Source organism: Phyllostomus discolor, chromosome 6 (genome assembly GCF_004126475.2).
Source record: "Phyllostomus discolor isolate MPI-MPIP mPhyDis1 chromosome 6, mPhyDis1.pri.v3, whole genome shotgun sequence".
Classification (NCBI taxonomy): domain Eukaryota; kingdom Metazoa; phylum Chordata; class Mammalia; order Chiroptera; family Phyllostomidae; genus Phyllostomus; species Phyllostomus discolor.
In genome coordinates this window covers 146,791,017-146,813,363 of record NC_040908.2, presented here as the reverse complement: position 1 = coordinate 146,813,363, position 22,347 = coordinate 146,791,017, and the positions used below count along the sequence as shown (strand labels likewise).

Here is a 22,347-nt window from a genome sequence, read left to right as displayed (position 1 = left end):
CAGGTTAAGATTTGCTTTTAATTGCAACTTAGGATGTAACAGTACTACTGTCAGAATTCCTCTATTTCAAAATATATGGATAATAGGAAACATGACTGTAGAAGTACCTGAAATTTAGTGTTATACATAGTTAAAATTCTGAGCTAAATACTAGGCAAAAGAAAAACTGCTATTAACTTATACCTGACATTCATTATGTTCCCTGTTATGATGTTGTACATTTTTCATGAAAACTGTTGCCAAATCTAGAAATACACAGTAAGTGCACTCTAGATCTCTCACAGGATGAAGTTTTATATACCTAGCTTATTCAACTTTATCATGTAATGCCCTGTGAACTTAAAACATACATGCCAATCAAAATGAATGTCAAATCAAATTCCTAAAAAAATGCTTAAATACATATAAAAATAAACATGAAAAGATTTTTTTTAAATGTTAAGAATTATACCTGAATGGCAGATTATAGGTGGAACGTCCTTTTCCTTTATTATGTACACTTAGACATTCTGCAATGAACATATATATAATATGTATAATAAAAACTTTAATTTTATGCTATATTAAAGATGTTAAAGTTGACACATTTCGGGAGAGTGTCAGGACCTTCACCTATAAGATCCTTACATATGAATCTATACCAACCTATAGTGGACAAGCTATTCTGTGGTAGAAGAGTTCCAATTACCTACACAATAGCAAATTTAGTATTCATCCAACCAATAGGTCTACAGCAGATTACATTGCCCAAAGCTACCACACCTACAGTCCCACGATGTGACTTTGGCACTTCTGCATAAGAACTAGTCCAATTCCCCTGCCACTACACTGGAAGGGCTTCGACCAACAGAGTCCAGTAAAAGTGATCCTGTATGACTTCCAAGCCTGAGTCATAAAAGCACTGTGTCTCTGCCCTCTTTGCTGGTCACTAAGAACACTGGTGTTTGGAGCCCAAGCCATCATATGAGTTCAGGAACCCTGAGGATGCCATGCTACGAGGAAGCCAAGCCATGAAGAGTGGTCTTGTATAAGAATCTGGTCGGCAATGCTAGTGTTAGAGTCATCCCAGCTCAGGCATCAAACTTGTGAGCAACAAGCCTGAGTTTACCCAGGTAAGGCCCGAGGTATCATGGAGCAGAGACACAAACCCACTGTGTGCCCTGTCTGAATACCTGACAGGCAGAATCCATATGCATGATAAAATGATGTACTGTAAATTTTGAAGCAATCTGTCACACAGCAATAGCTGAAACAAGGTTAAAAAGGAAATGAAAGGGAAGCCATTATTATGTGAAACTCAGCTTTAATATATGAATCTTCAATGGAATACAATACCATCAACAGAAAGTAGGTAAAATGACCTTCTGGGAAGCCAAAGTAAAGATCTATATTTATAAAGCTCATACATCAATGTATTGTGATTTTTATACTACTGTAATATGTTTCTAATTTTCATAATAATTTAGAGCCATGATTTTTCAATGTAGAAGAACTGCTAAGAAACACCAAAAAGAAGTGAGTTTGAGGGAAAAAAATGTGTTAAAAAAGTCATGATATGACTGAAAAATCCCAAGGATCTTCAACAAGGGGTCTTCAAAAAGTGTATCAGTTCCTTATTCCTGGCGAGTTAGATTGATGCATCTGAAGGCATCCAATCAAAACATATAGTTAGCTAAATGAATGGAAGTTAGGTCCCGTGAAATATTTTTCTAAACATAATGAAACAAAAGTTTCATAGCTTTATATTTGTTACTCTGTAGCTATTAACACTATCCTACAGTTATAAATATCCTATCCCCTTCCCTTGGGTCAGGAAAGCAAGATATTGGGTCTGGTCGAAGTTCCTAGTAAGTAACTCTCATTTGAGAAAACAGCCACACTTACTAATAAACTGACTACAGAATGACATTTTTAAAAAACTGTTCTACACTGAAGGGCATTAGTTCCATTTGTTGTTGTTGTTTGCAATCAGTATAATACAGGATCTCCTGGCTGCTTAGGGGTGTATCACCACGGAATTGGAACTGAAAGCACCTTTGCTCACTGTTACATCTAGTTAGATCCCTCCACAGTGGAGACCCTGTGGTGGTAGAGGTCAGTGATTCTCCAAGTATGATCCCCAACCAGCAACGTAAGCCATCACCTAGGAACTTTTAACTGGTGTGGGACCCAGTAATCTGTTTTATCAAGCCCCTGGGTGATTCTGATGCGTGCTTAAGTGTGAGAAACATCCACCAAAGTGGAATACACTGAAATTCTCTTGTAGTAAAAGTAGTGAGTCCAGTAGAACATAGAAATAAAGTATTCTAAACCAAACATATGATACAAATTGTGATCTACAAACCTTTGTATAATAGCCTCCATTTGGATATACGTTGCTTAAAAGCTCAACTTTAAACACAGAAAACTTGTTTCATGTGATGGTTTTCTAGACCAGCTTATAAATCTATTTAACCTATTAATTACTTGCATAAGAACCATTTACGATCTGAACACTAAAAGTTACCACCTTCCAATCGTTAAGCAATACTTTTATTAAATCTCGCACTGTGAGCCGAAGTTCCCGAAGTTTAGAGTACATTATGATTAAACTCAGTGGTGAATGCCAAATTTTGCACTAGAAACAAACAGCCTCTAGGACAATCAAGTGGTCTAACTTTCTGCTTTTCAAAATAAGGGCAGCATGCAATCCCAGCTCGCTCCTAAGTAGCTTTAAGAGATAAGGAAAAGGATGTGGTATCTGCACTGGTCCCCATACTACAGTTTGCCAAATCTCTGAAAGAGTAGACTACTCAGAGACAAATGACACCTTCGTTAACAGGCTCATTCCTATTATCACATCCTACTCAAATGGCTTAAGTAAAGTCCAAGTAGAAAAACTGTCCATTTGGGGTTAAAATTTACAGTATAAACTAATAATATATACTGTGAATAAGGACTTACTTGTCACATTGGCTTAACCAAGTTATTAATTCCAACAAAAATAGCGGGCAAGATAAAGTACTCCAGACATACAGCTATTTTTCTTCCCTAAGCGAGCAGTTACCTAACACATACTGTTAATACTGTTAGATAAATTGGTCATTCACATAAAACATAAAGCATTATTTTTGTGAAAAATGGAGCTCTTTTCCTAGCATCAACGGGGTAACTTCGTCAGAAAGCCCACCATAATACTGATAACAAAAACCTGCCCTGTTAGATTCTATCTTGAAATTCAGTTTAGGGTTTCTTTTTCAACTACTGAGTGTCCAAAGTGTATTAAAAATTCATTTACAGCATCACATGTGAACAAAATAAAAATCAGGTCATCACCCAGATTATCCAGAGACTCCGAAGGGGAACCATCGGACAGAGGTGTAACTATACGAAGTAAATGTCAACACGCCATACAGTTGTGTGTTAACTAAGAGATAATATACCCCAGCAAGTGCTGCCCAGTCCCCCTCTATCTTCTGCTTCTTCATGACTTATAATAGTTGACACTATGTGACAGACACCCAGATTTAAAGCACTGGTGGCTAACCCTATCAGGGAGGCACTATTATCAATCATATTTCACCTACCTGGAAACTGAGAGACAGAGCAATTAAACACTTGCCTCAGGTCATAAATCCAGAAAAATCATTTGTTGCTGCAACACACCCATCCCCCTTTATAATGCCACTCAGGATGCCAGCCGCTGCTACATTTCATTTGGGCCCTGCTGCTGCTGTTTTTCCACCTCTCCCTTCTCCACAGAACAATTATTTTGCTGAATCACAGTACACCTGTATCTTCCACTCTTCCCAAAGATTCTTCTATCACCACCAAAGTTCTTCATTGAAATGTTTGTAAAAAATTCATTACAGTACCATGAGGATGCCGGAAGGCAAATATCCAAAGCAAGCCGTCCTCCTCCTAAACGTTCCTTCCTATTATAGCCAACAAAATTCCTTAAGTAACTTAATAAAACATTTTTAAAGTTATACAAATAAAAATAGCAAAGAGGTAAGAGTCTCAAAAAGAATAATAAAAATTCTCCAACTAGACAACTGTAGACAGTCATAACACAAAGATTAGGAGGAGACAACACCTCAAATGTTGGCTTTCCAGAAACTATGTAAATCCTGTTCTCAACTAAGAAGATCTCCAAAGTGGGACAGAAACAGGTACTTAGAGATGAAGCCTAAAAATACAAAAGTAGTAAGAGCTTTAAAATTTGTCTTCAGCCAAATAAATCACTTCTATAGTACTAAAAAGAACCTATAGAAGAAAATACAAGAACAAAAGATAAACACTTCTTTTCCTCTCAATGCTCCATAATGTTCAGTGGCCTTTCTAGATACTGTTTCAAGTTCCACTTCTAACATTCCGTTTTCCCCCTAGAAACATTGGCTGACTCTGCCTTCACATCGTAGGCAGCTGACTCTGCCTCCTGTTTTGCCCTCCACCAATTTAACTGAGAATTAGCTACTAGTAAAATTCACAAGTCAGAGATAGTAAGAAACATTTTCTCACTTTTTAAAAGACAGTAGACAGCACTTAATACAATCCGTGGATGATCCTTAATAGCTATCTTGAAGTGCTGGAAGCTGTTCTCAAGCAGAAGTCTGAGTTGTTCCAGGTAAACAAACTAATATATTAAAGAGTGGTGGTGTGACACAAACATTAGAACTTGTTCAAGAATGAAACTTGCACTGAGAAATGAGAATTCTACCAGGTACAGAAGACTGATTAATGCAGAAGCTCAATGAACACCTACCTTATTCAGAAGTGGAATATTTTAACAATAAAAACAATAAAAGGATACTAAATTGGATGTTATCTAAGGGTCCCACCATTAAGATAATTTTTCAAGCAGATGAGTAACCAGGAGTTTAATCTGACAATACTTTTGCCCAACTGAGAAGGAAAACAAGATAAAAGATAATCCTATAAAGACTTATTCCTTATCCATGGCTATAATTATGCGGTGAAGTCTAAATGAATGAAGCAGCTAGTAGGAAAATGAAAGTCTAACATTAAAAAGAGTTTCCAGCATCACTTACTCTGAATTATATTTTTTGGAAGTTTAAAGCTGCCCTGGCTGGTGTCGGCTCAGTGGATTGAATGCTGACCTGCAAACCAAAGGGCCTCAGGCTAGATTCCCAGTCAGGGCACATGCCTAGCTTTCGGGCCAGGTCCCCAGTGTGGGGCGAATGAGAAGCAACCACACACTGATGTCTCTCTCCCTCTTTCTCCCTCCCATCCCTCTCTTCTGAAAATAAATAATTAAAATCTTTAAAAAGAAATAAATAGAAGTTTAAAACTTGTGCATTTGAAAAACAAATGATCATTTAATAATCGTAACAGGTCTGAATTATTAGTTGCTTTAACCAAGCTACTCATTAGAGTAGTACACAAAGGATGATATTTACACGCTCTGTTGGGAGTTCAATGTAAAAAGTTGTGAATTGGAATTCATTTAAAATGGAAACCAAAAGGCTTTTTCCCAATGAGTAAAGTATATTTCAGTTATTTGTTTGGATAACAGCATTGAGTGGAATGCAATAACATTTCTAGCAATTTTTAACTGTGCAAATACCAAGAATCGTCAATGATCTCCTTCCTAAGATTATTCACAAATCTTGCTCACACTACCTAGATTTTAAAGGGTGTTCTACTTGCATACTCATTAACTCTGCTGAGGGAGGGAGGAAGGAAGGAAGAAAGGAGAAGGGAACCAAAATCCTTCAGGAAAAATTCCACTTTAATAAAAAAAAAACAGAAGTAAATATCTCTGTACAAAGAGCATTTTCCCCTCACTGATTAATCCAGTTTAACAGGATTTTGCAGCTGAAGATACAATATGTCTACGCAAGGATTTAGTCAAACTAGCAAATATTTATTTAACATATACCATGTGGAAGACAGTATGTTAATAGTCTCTGCCTTGTAGAAGCTTAATACCCATTTTGAAAACTACATAAGGTAAGAATATAAGGCACTGTAAGAACGTCAAAGTATATAGACAATAGGTAGTACAGGAAGTTAAGGGAAACAGACTAGTTGAGCATGGTCAAGAAGCTCACCTTCCCATTTCCTAAGGAAATAAAGAAATTCTGAACTCAGCCTAGTAAAGCCTCTTTCTTCTATGTTTTTATACTCACATTCTACCCAACAAAAGCACTGGTATAGCTAGTGAAGAAAAATTTTAAAATATGCAGAAGCCATGCAGTTTACAGTTCCAACTCTGGCTGAATTTCACTTCGGCTACTCCTCACATTCTTCTCTACAACATGCACACCATTCATTTCCCCCGGGAAAAGGGTCCAATTACTAAAAATTATCCAGAAGTTGGGAATACAAGAATTAAGATAGAAGGGTGGACACACCTCCTACTCCCTTCTACTGGGTACGCTTTTCCCAAATTTTCTGGTCTACCACATACCAAGTTGGAGTAGAGACTGGCAAATGTGCATTTGGAGCTTACCTGTGCATAAAGAGAAACTTCAGAGTTTAGACTTTAAAATTCCTTTCATTACAACATGGATATCCCAAAAACGGGACATTCCCTAGACTGCTAGTCTGAGGACCCCATTATCTGGGCAGCCTACAAACACAAAATTAACAATGACACATGAATAAAGGTCTAACAGTGAAGAAATGAGAAGCTTCTTTTGCTTCCGCTTTTAAAACAGAAGAACTCTAAAATTAAAGAATGTGAAGTAAAAGGTTTCACATGGTCTACAGGATCAGCATAAATATAAGAAACACTTGCATTGCAGAGCATTACAAATTCTAATTACCCCCATAAAACATGACAAGAGATCTTGGGATTCACCCATTCCAAGCCAGGTCATTTCACATGAGCACCTCAATTTCCTCTTCTGCAAAATGAATTCAATTGTAAGATGGCGTTAAGCCAGGGGTGTCAAACTCACTTTCACCAGGGGCCACACCAGCCTCACAATTGCCTTCAAAGGGCCAAATGTAATTTTAGGACTGTATAAATGTAACTACTCCTTAACTAAGGGCAAGCAGCTTGGCGCTGCCGCTGGGCAGAAACAAGGTGCTGAGCAGATAAAATGAGGTGGAGGGCTGGATTCGGCCCGAGAGCCTTGTGTTTGCCACCTGCGCTTTAAGCTCTCAAAAATTCTTAGGTTCGCTTAACAGTATGGTAATAAAATTAAGGCCATGTTGTTTTAGTTTTACCTTTTACAAGTAGTTACTAATATTTTAAAAGATAAAACAATACCAGACAAATCTTCATCTAATTCTAAACATAAACTAAGAAATTACTTAAAAGTATGACAAGTTGTATGCTTAATCTCGAAGTCACATAAAATTTATTCCCATACAAACATTTGACACATGGATATTAGCCTAGTAGGGGTGTCCAACCTTTTAGTGTCTCTGGGCCACAATGGAAGAAGAGTTGTCTTGGGCCACATATTAAATACATTGCGACACACTACCACAAAAGTATCTCATGTTTTAAGTAAATTTACAATTTTGTGTTGAGCTGCATTCACAGCCACCCTGGGCCTCGTGCAGCCCATGGGCCGCTGGTTGAACACCCCTGGAAAATAACATGGCCAGGTTAAAACAATCCATTCTCATTGCAAAACTTAGGATTCTACCCTCATCCGAGGAAACGGTACCCCTATTACACATGAGGGACTTCATATTCTTTTCCTCTTTAAGCTGAAATTTAAATAGTCCCCTGTGGGCAAGTGCATTCACATGCACACTGGCATGCACACAGCACGCAAGCAGAGGGAAACAACTTAAGCAATGTAAATGCTTTTTCATCTGTGACAAGGTGAATGCAAAACAAAGTAATCTTGCCCTCTGCATTGCAGAGGAACAGTTCATGTGATCAATGGAGAGCTAACACATCAGAGATTTTAACTGCCAAGAAAAACTTGATATTTTTATTCCAAATACTTAACAAAGAAATTCTGTACAATAGCTACACTGAAAATTCTAAGTAAAAGTATACTGCAATGCTCTGGAAAGAAATGTTATCCTCTCTAATAACAAAAACATCCTTTTTCTAATAATATTAACTGCAAAGATATAAAGATCAAGCTGACTTTAAATAGCAGTATGAAAAACAGTACACTTCGATTAACATATCTGGTCACTATTGGTTACAAAGATGGCAAGCTGTCTTGCAAAGGAACACTGGTGAACCTTTTCTCCTACCAAAGTCACTGGTGTCTAGATCTATTATACTTACAAAGTGTGTAACAATTGTAAAATGTCATCTATTAAAACACCTTTTGTTCTGTATAAGATCTGATTACATCTTACCATATAAATGAGCTCTCTTCAGTTTAGATTAAGAGTTGATTTCAAAATATCATCTTACATAGCCTAGGGCCGTTTTATACCAATAAACTGATAAAAACTAAGCAATCACTCAACTCATTATTTAAACTTTAATCAGTGAGAATATTTGTAAATGGAGTTTTACACTAGATTATTATTATAGCTGTCTTTCCTCTCTCTACTCAACACCCATGTAGTCTTTATCAGCCCAAATTTTGAAAACTACCAGGCCATTTAGTTGCATTACACAATAGGACCCTATTTCATCAATGTTAAGCATGCATTCTCGCTGAACAGATGCTTAGCCTTCCTCAAATGACTGGACTTATTAGAAAACTACCAAATAACTTTCTTTTTTAAATGAAGTGAAATAAAGTTATTGCAACTCTATGCCACAATGTGATACTACATTATCTAGTAGTAATTTTTGTCAGGATACTTCATTTTATAACACATGACAAAAGCATTTTGAAATACAGCTCAAATATAAGTTGCTAAGTGGACCGAGGTAAAAAGAAATCCAGTTATACACAGTAACTTACTTCATCCCATTAACAGTTTCTAAAAAGGTACAAAACCAGTTTGTAAAGTAAATCCTTATTTTAGGTGTATTAAAAATGCTCACTCACTACTGAAAAATGAATCAGCCCTGGCCGGTGTGGCTCAGTTGGTTGGAGCGCTGTCCCGCAACTGAAAGGTTGAGGGTTCAACTCCCGGTCAGAGCACATACCTAGGTTGTGGGTTCGATCCTGGTCCGGATGCGTAAGGGAGGCAACCAATCGATGCTTCTCTCTCGCATCGATGTTTCTCTTTCTCCCTTCCTCTCTCTCTCTCTAAAAAGCAATGAAAAAAAAATGTCCTCGGTTGATTTAAAAAAAAAAAGAAAAATGAATCAGTTAAGTCCTTTCATACAACAAATCATCAAAATATCAGGAAAGAAAGCCTTGAGTTTCTCAAACAGTAAACTTCTAGTTTTAACAGTAATTAAACTACATCAGTATTTCCAACTTAACCATTTAAATAGATAGTATTTAATAGTAATACAAACTTACACAGGAGTGACCTGCCATGGTTTGGGTACGCCTAAAGCTTATAAACTAGATTTCTATTTTCCTCCAATGCTCTAGAACACTAGACACTGACCAGACTCACCTCACAACTAGGCTGGCTGCACATCTGCACCTGACTTTACACCAACACCTCTAAACAATTATTCTTCAGTCATTAAAATATAAATATCTATACTTAAAATATTACTCCATTAATATTTATCTTCTGATTCCTGTCCTAAAAGAACACAGAGATTTCCTAGGAATTCTGAAACCATTCAAGCATCAACCAGATAGACAGGTTTATCCTTTAAGAGGTTTTAAAAAAATACCTAAGTCTCAATTTCAAATGGATTAACAAAAACTAAATCAGATGGCAGACTCAGACTTGTAATGGCCTTGGCCATGCCTATTCTATTACATATTTGAATGTAGCTACTTTATAGTTAAATTACTTTTGTTCCCTAGTTGATATTGATAGGTCTATTATTGCAATCATTTATAAAAAACTATGCTTGTTGATCAAAATAATGGATCAGAAAAAAAGGTAGAAATCCACAATTAGAGAGCATCTCTCAATTTTGAATAAAGAAATTCAAATAAAATTCCCAATACAGAAGTATCAAACCTAAAAATGTTTTAAAACTCAAAAAAGTAAAATGAATGATTAAATGAACCATTAAAATAATTAAGACCTAAATATCAACAGTTTTCTTCAAGATATTTCCCACAGCCCAAATTTTGGCCTAGGAATTACTACCTCAACATCTTAGTAACACAATTAGGTGGCTAACTACACAAACATTTTTAAATAACTTCCTCAAAATTCAACATGTTATAAACGTTTTACTGGAGGCAGACAAGCTAAAGTTATAGAATGAAAGTCAATTATTTTTCTTAAGGTAAAAGACAAAAGTTCGCGTAATAGTCACCTGATGTAATCACCCCATTTTCTGTACTACTGATTTGTTTCTCCCTTACCACCTTCAATCTTGAGAAGACTGAATTATTCACTTTCCCTAGACCTTTCCTCTACGCGTAGACACACATGTGTCCTCTAAAACAGTTGATACACTGCCCTGGACTGAAAGCATAAAACAAAAGGCCGATTTTAGGATAAACCTCATGGTGTGACCTAGGGTGGCTAAACATTGAATCCAAAATATTGTGGGTGTGGCTCTTTTTTTTTTTTTTTTTTTTGGATGGGGGCGAGGAAGGCCAGTCGGGGCGGCTGCCTGGTCTCTGCCCTCCCCCTCTGCTTTCGCTTTGTGCTCACAATGCAGCTCCTGTAAAGCGCTTCCCTCTCCCCGCAGCCGCCGCCATGTTAGTCGCTCTCTCCATGTGCCCAGAGACCCAACGCTCCCCTCGGTGTAACCCACACCCTCTCCCCAACAAATCTCAATTGGTGCGGTCTCCCTCCCATCCCTCTTTAGAGTCCCCAAAAGACAAAAAGCCGCAACACAATATCTTCTCGGGAACGAGTTGAGCGAAAGGCTCGGGGGCACCTAGACAATTGAAACAAAGGAGGAAACGTAGGAAGCCCATCCGATGGGGGCGGGGTAGCAAATCGAACACCCACTCAAAAGGGGATTGATAGGGAAACAATTCTAATTTAAGACCCTAAATACACTTCTTTCCCAAAGGAAAAGAAGGGACACTGAACAGATCTCAAGTACACAGTAACGGAGCGGGCAAACCCCACGGCTAGAGGACGCAGGCCGCCCCAACTCCACGAGGCAGTCGGTTGAACCCTTAGTCCCCACACTGGGATCTTGTTTCTCCCCGCTGGCCCTACTCAAAGAATTCGGGCCTCGGTAACGGGGAAAAGGGCATCACACAGTTAAATCTGGCGATAGGACAGGACTCCACCCTTACACACCTCACTCCCAAAGGCCCAAAGGCCTGGCTCACAGCAGGGGGCCAGTAATCAACAATCTTGGGGGCAGCGCCGCGTCCGGGTCAGGTGACAAGCGCTTCCCCTAGAAGCCCGTTTTCTGGGTACGAAGCTCCCCGTTTACTGTGGACAACGGGAGTGGGGGGGGGGGGGGGGCGATGGAAGGGAAATGCCTAAGACGAAAAGAGTGAAGGATACCGCAGGCAGTGTTGGAGCACCAAACCCTCCCTTCCCCGCCAACTCCTGGCACCTTTTTCTTCTCCAGGTTCCGAAGTTTCTTGTCGATCACCCCGAGAATCTGTTTCATGGCCTCGGTCTGGACAGCACCAGTGCCGGTTGCGGGGTGCTGAGAAGCCGGTGCAGCGGCTCCAGCCCCCGCTTCACTCCCAGAGGAACCCGACGGGGGCGGCGGTCCAGACGACTTGCTGCCGCTTCCGCTGTGGCTGGTGGCCGAGGGCATCTTTGGACCGTAAGAGGAAAGAAGAAAAAGCGGGAGGAAGGACAAGAGCAGCGAGTCAGGCGGCGGACGGGGCGAGACGCGGGACAAAACGCGCAGCGAGCAAGAGCCTGCGCGAGCGGGTGGGGGTGGGGACGAGACCGCGCGCGCACCGCGAGGGCAGGAAGGGACGACCAGCGCGCGCGCGCGACCCGCCAGCGGAGCGCCCGGCCCGGTCTCGCACCGCCTCCGGTCCCGCCCCTCCCCGCGCGGGCCGCCGGCTCGGCCTACCCGCCCCGGGGCACCGAGGCTCGCGCCGGGGGCGGGGCCTCGCAGAGCCGGCCAACTGCCAGTGCAACGGTCTCCGCAGGGGAGGGCCTGCCGGCACAGACGCCTTCCGAGGAAGGGAGGGAAGAGAGAGGTCGAGGCCGAGAAGGGTGGAGAAGGGCACTGGAAACGACTGGGGGAGAGAAGGGGGGGCGGGGACTTGAGGATCAAGCTCCTTGCGACGGTCCAGGCGATCCGGAGGTATTAGGACACTAGGAGTAGCAGCCCTCTTCCCAATCAGCGCCTCAGTCCGGGATGGCGCTCACCGTGCGCGCGCGGAGGCCGCTGGAGATCCCGAGTGGGCGGCTGAAGGGGCAACGGTGGCAGTGCGTTCCGGGCAGTGTTGTACGCTCCGTGTGCGCAGGCCGCTTCGCCCCGTCCCCGCTGCACCGAGAGCCGCAGCTAGTGAGACGGAGAGCCAGGAGGAGAAGGGACTTAGCCAGCCAGCCCTCTGGGACGGAGGGGGCGGGGAAAGCAGCGGGCGGGGACCTTCGCTGCTGCTCGGGCTGCCCAGAGCAAACGCCTGATGGGAAGCCCCACCCCCTCGGCCTCTTACCAGCCTTACCCAAGTCCTGGTTGTGGGGGGTGGCCGCTCCGCACAAGTCGGGACAGCCCAGAGGATTGCAGGAGCGATGCCTTGAGTTTTGAACGAAATCGAAGCTAGGGTCCTTAAGGCGAAATCGCTTGACGTCCAAACGGGGACAATAGGTGTCAAGCAGCTGGATCTGAAGCTGGCTGCTGCCGTGTGTAGAGCTCTTACTTGGTGGGGGTGGGGTGGGGTGGAAAAGGTTTCTGCAAGTAAGGGGTGCCTGGGGTGGGTGGTGCAATCCCAGCTCCTAGAATTCTGTATGCAAAGCAAGCAAACTCCCACATGCTAAAAGGTCTTAAAAAGACAACTTCCCCCACAAATGATCACCCTGTAACCTAGGAATTCTCTGTAGAACGCGTTGGAAATGAGCAACATACTCCAGACTCATTAAAAATAATCGTCAGCTACCTTAAGATGACATTTATCCAGTTGGCCCGTGTATTGCGATTTAGACCCTTTTCCTTGATTTAGATGTACCTGAAACTTTTAAGAAAATGTTTAATGAAATAAAACAAATTTTTTTTTGCCCCAAGAGAATTACTCCAGTCTTGTAATTAACCTAGGAGCAGGGTGGATATGGTTGTGGACAGTGAACAGAAAATGAGCCAGGTACTGGGAGGAAATGTATTAAAAGGAATATAAACAGCAGAAAATTCAGCGACATAATGTATGACAACAGTAAATAACAAATTCCATGAAAAAAGGATTTAGAGAGGATTCTACCAAACTCACTCCTCTTTGGAGACTAAAATGAGTAATGCTGGCAACAGTGTATCCTGAGGGAGCCTAGGATGCATTGCAGAGAAACCACTGCAGCCTCCATCAAGATATTTCAGTTAGCTACAAAGTTTGTTAGATATTCATTCAAATATTAGTTGAACACCTTACTGTGTGTTAAGAACTCTTTAGTGATAGGAATTGTAAGCAAAACAAAAATATATTCATAGAACTTACATTATACGTGATAAGAAGATAAATATATGTCAGATAGTGAAGTGGTAGAAAAAATAAGCAGGGTGGTCAGGAAAAGCCTTACTGATACTTGAGCTAAGACTAAAAGAAATGAGAAAGGCCAAACAGTTATCTTGGAAGAATTTTCTGAGTAGAAGAAACACCAAGTGCCAGGATCTGAGACCAGAGTGTGTTTGGTGAGTTCTAGGAACAGCAAGGAGGCAGCAGTCTCTACAACAGACCAGGAGATGAGGTCAGAGACATGACAGAGGGCCAGTCTTGTAAATCCTGACAGGCCATTGTAAGGACTTTGGCTTTTGATGAATGAAATATGGAGTCACTGCATGCATACTTTTAAGAGGAGTTGTCACATGATGCACCTGTGGGGGGTTTTTTTTAATCCTCTCGTGCTGTATAAAGAATTTACAATAAGTGGCTATCAGAGGTGAGATAGAGGGTGGAACAAGAGCAGACACTGGGAGCCCAATTTGGAGGCTGTTGAAATAATACAGCCCCGAGATAGTGGTGGTCAACGTCAGTGTGTTATAGTAAATGTGGTGACAGGTGATTGAATGCTTTATACATTGTGATTGTAGAACCAACAGGGTTTGCCAGTTGCATGTTGTGTGAGAGAAGTCAAAGCTAACCTAAGATTATTAAGATTTAAGTCCCTGAACTGTGCTTAGCATTTTGCTAAACACTCTGCAAGCCTAGAGGCTAGAAAGATCAGAATTCTTTAGCTTCTTTCAGCTTTTAGTGTACTCAGCCTGACCAGTATCACTATCAAAATCTCAGACTCCAACCCAGACCTACTGAATCTGCATTTTAACAAGAACCCCAGCTGATTTATATGCATACTGGAATTTTTTTTGGTGGGCAGGGGTGGCCAGGGAGGGAGTCATTCCTTTATTCCTTAGAACTTGACCAGTAGCTTTCAGATCAGACATGAAATACTCTGTCAGGCAGATTTCCCCCAGACCTACAGAATCGAATTCTTGGGAGTGGAGCCAGCAGTCTTTGTTATCAAGCCCATCAGGTGACTCTGATGCAAGCTAATGTACAAGAACTGTTGACTTGGAGACCGCTAACGATTCAGGTTTGAATTGAGGACTTGTGATAAGGTGAGAAAGAAAGGCCTCTTCTGCCTTTCCTTGACACATTACAACTCAGTAGCAGACTCAGAAGCAATTACGAAACGTAAAAGATTCCCTGTCTGCTAAATTGAGCCTTTCAAGAGAAAGGAAAGTAGATTGTTAAGAGGTAGAAAGACAGGTGACAGCACAGATAGCCAAGAGTCTCCTTTGGGGGTCCATCTCACAACCCAGTATATCAAGATAAAAGCTAGGCGGTACCGCAGTAACAATCTTGAAAACTCTGTGACTTAAAAAAAGGGATTTGCAAACTATAGATAGTCCCTGGGCCAAGTGCCCCTCCATCTGTTTTTGTAAACAAAGTTTTTGGGGGACACAGCCATATCCATCTATGTATATATTGTGGCAATTTTTGTGCCACAGGAGAGCAGAGTGAGGATTGGAGCAGAGTTGAGCAAAGTAGAGACAGTATCATGTACAAAACCTAAAATACTGTCTCGTTCATTACAGAAGTTTACCAACCCCTGGCCTAAAGCAAGTGATATCTATCCATCGTGGTTCACAGAGGACTCTGCTCATTAGTGGTCACACAGTACATTCAGGCTGATGGGGAAAACACATTTTGACTGTTGCTGACTACTGTGCCATAAGGAAAAAGAACTCAGGAGTATGTGGAGTGTCATATACTTTAGACAGGTAGGCTGGCATCCTATGTGGTCACACCTCATTGGCCAGGAAGAGTCACATGACCTCAGCAAACAGAGATCCTATCCCAATCAGATGCCCAGAAGAAAGTCTTCTGAAACAGAAATATTTGGTCGACCTACATACCTCTCCTGTTTTCACTTCCTACAATAGGACATTCCAATCCCATTTCGTTGGTTTTTCTGACATTCTTGTAGCTGTTTGTTCAGGACAGCAAGTCCAGGAAGACCAATAAACTTATGGCAAAGCAGTATCTTGCCCAGCCCAATATCATGGTCCCAGAAAACCAAATTTGTCTATTTCCTACCTGACAAAAATGGGACTAAAGCTATATTTATATAAATTTTTTGTACTTACTATTTTCTAACCTTTTTTTTCTGACTTAAAGCCATGTAGTACTTGGATTATCTCACTGAAGAAATAGAAAAATGTTTAGAAATAGAAATAGAGTTTTCCCAGAAAAACAGTAGGAACACAGACTATGTCTGTGAACAAAAAAACACTTTCTCTAAAAACCTTGGTACTAAAGTTCTACCCAATATTAATATACTTTAATTTTTAATTGAGTTTTAGAGAGAAAAAAGAAGGGGGAGGGAGGGGGGGAAGACAGAGAGAGAAAGAAACTGATCTGTTGCTCTCCTTATTTATGCATTCATTAGTTGCTTCTTGTACATGCCCTAACCTGACCGGTGATCAAACCCAAAACCCTAGCCTATCAAGATGATGCACTAACCAACTGAACTATTGGCTGTGCAATTGGCTGGGGCCAGTATGAATATATTTTAATAACACAGATCTCCCAAGCTGACAATCACTTGTTTGATTCACTAGACAACAGCAATCTGAAGTCTCCACAGTCACATGAAGTGAGTAATTGGACAGCTTATCCTGATCACTTTGGCAAAATAGTTCAGCTGCTTCAATATGAATCATCCAATAAGCCAATGCCAAGGTTATCTGTAGCAAAAGAGGGGAAATTCTCTCTGAATTACATTAACTGCCTTCCTGCAGCAGCCTGACAGAAACCTAGCCTAGGTGTGAACTGTGCTATGCAGGGAGCTGAGGCTCTTGTTTTTTAAGTCATTTTACAACTCAGCAGTAGACATTTGTATCATAATTTTTCCAGTACTGCCTTTTTTATGATGTCATAATTATTTATACGCTCATGAGGCACCATTAGACTGTGATCTTTTCAGGGGGAAAAAGCAGTTGTTTTCACCTCTGTACCATCAAAAGCAATAATATGCCTGGCACAAATGTTTTGTCAGTAAACGTCGCCTACGTTCACATATCGGTTGTTATTACTATTGTGGGTCCATGCTGCCTCTTTCCCTTATTACACTGTGGTGGTCAGCTGAGGTAACATTCTTTTCCACTTGCGTTTTCTTATGTCTACCTTTTCTTCATTGTAATACTATGCTCAGAAATATAGTTCATATTTTGTAGAGGTACAATATGTCCCAAATAATTTTATCAGATTTCACAAAATACTGTTGTTTCTTATTGAACACTCTCAGAAGCGATGCACTATTTTCAACATAAAAGCAAAAATATTTTGACCAGGCATTAAAGTGTTCCATATAGTTAGTTTAATGAATGATACATTCTCTTAATTTGATGTTTGTATTTCAGTGGTTCTCAACCTGTAGCGATTTTGCCTGCCCTCTTCCCCAGAGATATTTGGCAATGTGTGGAGATATGTTTAAGTTGTCACAACTTGGGGTGGGGGGGTGCTGTTGACAGCGGGAGGTAGGGGTGAAGAACACTTCTAAACATCCCACAATACACAGGACAACACAGAATAATAGTCCAGGTCAAAATGCCAGTAATGCTGAGACTGAGCACCTCTCTTTTATGAGACCAAAAATGTACTTATTTGTTCCAGTACTTTACAAGTAAAAATACCAAGATGACAGTGGCAAAAAAAGAAAAAAAGTTTTTAGAAAGAAAGGACACAACACAACTATAAACAGATAGTCACCTTCCATCTTCGCAACTAATATATAATCATGGTCTTTTCCAGTCAATATATAGTATATAAATTTATTTCTCCCACTAACGCATACAACCCACTGTGAATAATAATCTTCCGTGAAGAAGAGTTTCTTTCAAAGTGACAACTGCTCAACAAGTTTTAGAAGAAATAAAAGTTTGTATCTCAAAGTTACATACTAGGAGAATATAAATATAAAGGTAATTAGCTTATTCAGGATAGTTTCTACAACAGTCAGGATATGTATTATTTCTAGAATAACTTTCACACCTCACAGCACCTCCCCCTGCATTAATGATTTACCGTTCAAATGTTAATAACATTTTTTTAAACTTGAGAGTCTAAGAACTTGATTTAAAGATCTCCCTAACACTAAATTGCTAAGTTAAAGACATAAAACGTGTTACAGAAAGATGTAGGTCCTGGGTTACTTGTTATTTTCTCTTGAGTGCAGATGTGCAGTGGGTGCAGACTTTGCAAAGAGGAGAGGGGAAGCCCCACCTCAGCTCATCCATTCTGCGGTGCTTCTGAAAGGAGGCGAGGCCCTGCGCCTTCAGAATCACCAGAACCAGCCTTCCCGGACTCCACCCCAGACATTGTATCTATACCCCGGAATCTGAGACCTAGAAATATGCATTTTAAAAATCAAACTCCCCTTTGCACATTCAAGCTGGTGATTCTCAGAGGCACCGTGGAAGGAGCGTACTCACTTCCACAAAAATAAGTATCACAAATGGCCAAACAAAAACTCCTCTTTTCAAGGTATCCTCTTTTCTTTCTTCCCACAAAGTGCTGTAAGGACCTCTGAAGCAGGGCATGTGGGCAATCACCAGATAGGTGGAAAAGGACCACAAACTCGAGTTGCTGATTCAGAAAGGTGCAATCGGATTCCAAACTGTTGAAAGAAATATGCTGAGGGAAGAACCTAAGCAGAGTACTGAATGGAAGGTCAGGAGATGGGAATGGGAGGTGACTCAGCAAATCTGTTGGGCGGACTATTTTGCATCCTACTTAAAAAGCTGATGGCTAAGAAAAAGGGGCAGGTATTAGAGCCCGTGGGGCTGAAACTTGAGAGTGCTTCAGAATAGCCTGGGGGCCTTGATAAGGCTCCCTGGGCCTTAGACCCAGGAGAGTGGGATTGTGTGGATCTGGGCGGGCCAGTTATTTACATTTCTAAAAAGTCATCTGGTATTGTCAATGCTGCTAGTCCGGGAAACACATTCTGCAAAACCCAGGATTAGAGGAGTTAAAAAATTTTTTTTTAATATTGGAGCAAGAAAAACCAGTAAGAGGACATTTTAAAAAGTGATCAGAGATGACCCTAGTATAATATCATGTTTCATGCAGCTAGTTTTTGTTTGGTATTTTCTCCTTCAAAAGACCAGAAGAAAAAAAATAGAAGAGGATGTTGAACAGCCTGGTCATGTTCCAGTAAGACCATTGCTTCCAGAGGATTATGAGAGAAGGAACTAGCAATCTTTTCTCTAGACTTTTCTTGCCTAAACTAAATGCCTCTAACAGCCCTGGCACCCTGCAGGGTCACACTCCTTGGCATTTTTTGGAGTTAGAGCAGGTGTCACACATTTATGTTATGAATGCTGTGCTAACATCCACCTGAAGAAGAAAGAGGCCTGTTCTCTAGGACGGCATAGGCAGGTATGATGAGAAAAAGAAAGAGGTGATAATGTTGCAAGAAATATGTTTTTTGCCACCTCTTCACAGGAAAAAACACAAACCATAATTAAGTCTATTTTTAAAACCTTTGGTTTTTGAATTTGCAAGAGTAATATAAGCTTATTGCATAATAATTCAGATTAAAAGTAAATTATTTTTAAAAGTCCAATTTGATGTATAACAGCTTTGTTGAGATATAATTTATATACCATAAAACTTACCATTTTAAAGTGTACAATTCAGTGGTTTTTAGTATATTCACAAAGTAATACAACCATCACTATGGTCTAATTTTAGTACATTTTATCACTCCCAAAATTAACATGTACCCATCAGCAGTTACACCCTTTTCTCAGGCCCTGGCTACCATTAACCTGATTTCTGTCTCTATGGATTTGCTCATTCTGGACATTTTATATAAATGGCACTCCATAATATACAGCCTTTGAACCTGGCTTATTTCACTTAACATAATAGTTTCAGGATTCATCCATGTGGTAGCATGTATTTCATTCTATTTTATGACTGAATAATATTCCATTGTGTGTCTACAGAACAATTTGTTTATCCATTCAGCAGTGATGGACATTTGGGTTGTTTCCACTTTTCGTTTGTTATGAATAATGCTGCTGTGAACATTCATGTACAAGTTTTTGTGTGAACATGTTTTCAGTTCTCTAGGTATAGCATCTATACCATTTTACACTCCTATTAGCTGTGTATGAGGCTTCCAATTTCTTCACATACTCACCAACACTTGTTATTATCTGCCTTTTTAATTACAGCCATCCTTGTGACTGTATCCCACTGAGAAATGGCACCTCATTGTAGGTTTGATGTGCATCTCTGGGTATCTTTAAACAAGGCTTAGCTTCTTTCAGTGGCTTAGAGGTGATTTTTCCAAAAAGTAGGGGAAATACAATTATATTTCAAAGTCTCAACTTTAAATCTATGGTTGGAATTATCACAGCTCTGATGTGTACATTCCTAGTCAATGCTATGCAGTCCCTAGCTAGTAAGACCTTGAGAAAGTACAAAAGAACAACATAGCAGCAGGGGGACACCCAAACATGCCTGATGATGAGGACTGGACTTAAACTTAGGCAAGGTATATGATCACTTATCAAAAACACCTTGATGTTAGCATTAGGGAGGCTTCTCAGCCCCTATTACTTCTCCAATTTGAGTGTGTTCGCTCAACAAACACCCCTTTAGCGCCATGTGTGTGCCAGGCCCTGTACTTGTTGATGTGCAATGCTAAATACGACACAGTTCTAGGGCCTCAAGGAAATGAGTGTTCCGAAGGGTGGACCAACAGGAACTCTCAGACACTGCTAATGGGGGTATACACTGGCCCAGCCAATTCAGAACAGTATTGTGCAGTGTCCCCTGAGCTGAATATTCACATACTCTAGAATCCCAAAATTCTGCTTTTAGATGTTCATATACCTAATAGAAATGTGTATATATGGTCACTGAAAGACATGGACAAGATTGTTCATAGCAGCATTGTTCTTATTCTTAGTAGCCAAAGAAGGAAACGATTCAAATGTCTATCAATAGTACAAAAGGACAACTAAATGGCATATTCACACAATGGAATACTATATAACAGTGAAAATTAACAAATTCCAGTGACGAGTGGCAACATGGATGAGTCCAACACAGGATGTTGAACCAAAGAAGCTGGACGCAAGACTATAAGACTTTTTAAAAATTGGCACATTAATTTATGGTAAAAAATAAATCAGAACAGTGGGTACCTTTGAGGTTTGCTAATGACTGGGATGAAGCACAAGAGAGGCTTTGGGGGTCCTGGCGATACTCCATTTCTTCATTAGATCAGTTGCTACACAGGTGTATTTACTTTGTAAAAATCATGGAGCTGCTGCATGCTTACAGTTTGCACACTTTTGTTGGTATACTGACTTCAATTTAAAAAAGGTCTCTTTCAGCCCTGGCTGGCGTAGCTCAGTGGATTGAGCGTGGACTGTGAACTGAAGTGTCGCAGGTTCGATTCCCAGCCAGGGTACATTCCTGGGTTGCAGGCCTTAACCCCCAGCAACCACACATTGATGTTTCTCTCTCTCTCTATCTCCCTCCCTTCTCTCTCTAAAAATAAACAAATGAAATCTTTAAAAAAAATAAAAAAGGTCTCTTTCAAATATTGTTATGGGTAAAAATATGGCAAAACAAGAAGCGTGAACAAGAAAAAGAGATGGCTCATAAGTGGGCGTAGTTATTCTTTACAGGAGGGAATCAGGGAAGGCTCTCTGGAAATGTTGCCGGAGCTGAATTTGTAAAGACAAAAGTGGGTAAAGGGAAGAAGAAAGGCCTGGCAAACATGCTCAAAAGCACATGGAGGCATAAACCGTATGGTACGTTGTAAGAATCCTAAGCAATTCCATGCTGTTGGTGTACTAATGGGGGAGAAGTGGCAGAGAGGAAGATGCAGATGATGAGTGGCCCGGTAAGCAGTGCCCAGGTCATTAAAATCCCTCTCATTCCAGCTAAACAGCTTGAGCTTGAACTATAGACTTTAGCCTTGCTATGGAAATGTATTCCCCTGAAGTTCTGGTTAAAAGTATTGGCCATCTTACTGGAAATGTGCATATAAAATTCTGCATATAATTCGCAATTCCTTGGATGTCCCTCCATTGCATGCCCTCAGATTCAGAAACCTATCTTTGAAAGAGACCGTGGGGATTAATTAAAGAGCTTTAAACTGAACAGAAGCAGGTCCAGATTTATATTTTAGATCATTGAATGCAATATGGCGGTTGGATTGGACGTTGAGCCCTAATGACCTGTAGGAAAATGATTAAAATGGTTAAGAGAACAGACAGGGCTTCAACCAAGACAGTGCCAGAGCCGAATTCTAAGGATATTCCTAAGTAGACTCATCAGGGTTGGTGGCTGATTAGATACTCGGGTTGAGGGAGAAGGTAGCTTCTGGGAATCTCCTGTATTTCTAGCTTGAGTTAGTGGTCAGACCACCTATGCAAGACAGGAAGTTAAAGAGTGTCAGGGACATTTGGTTAAAAATAAACTTCTTTCTCGGAAAGAAGTTGACTACACACTAACTCCAGGTTTTAAGCGCATCCTGACTAGTGTTGGGGCCCAGGCTCCTGGCCTCTGGTGACATCCTTCGCATCCGGGCCTCATGCACCGCAGGAGTAGACTTCAGCAGGAACCAGTCAATTTGCTGCACTAATTCACAAGGGCATTAAGGTCTTATTTGGGGAAACGCAAGCAGATTCTGACACCTACCAGTGCTCCTTATCCATGCGTGTGAAGTAAAAGAGCTGTGTGAGGGAGGAGCTTTAACATCTGTTCCTAG

General features: G+C 40.7%; 1 protein-coding gene across 1 annotated transcript in view; it reads right to left on the bottom strand.

The window, feature by feature from the left end:
* CAPRIN1 (cell cycle associated protein 1) overlaps nucleotides 1-12,471 on the bottom strand; it is a 35,099-nt gene extending 22,628 nt beyond the window's left edge. The window contains exons 1-2 of the mRNA XM_028515672.2: nucleotides 12,271-12,471; nucleotides 11,492-11,701 (exon numbers count right to left, since the gene is read on the bottom strand). Of these exons, the coding sequence (XP_028371473.1) occupies nucleotides 11,492-11,701 (210 nt within the window). The 5' untranslated portion in view covers nucleotides 12,271-12,471. The remainder of the gene's footprint in view (nucleotides 1-11,491; nucleotides 11,702-12,270) is intronic.
* Nucleotides 12,472-22,347: the final 9,876 nt, after the last annotated feature.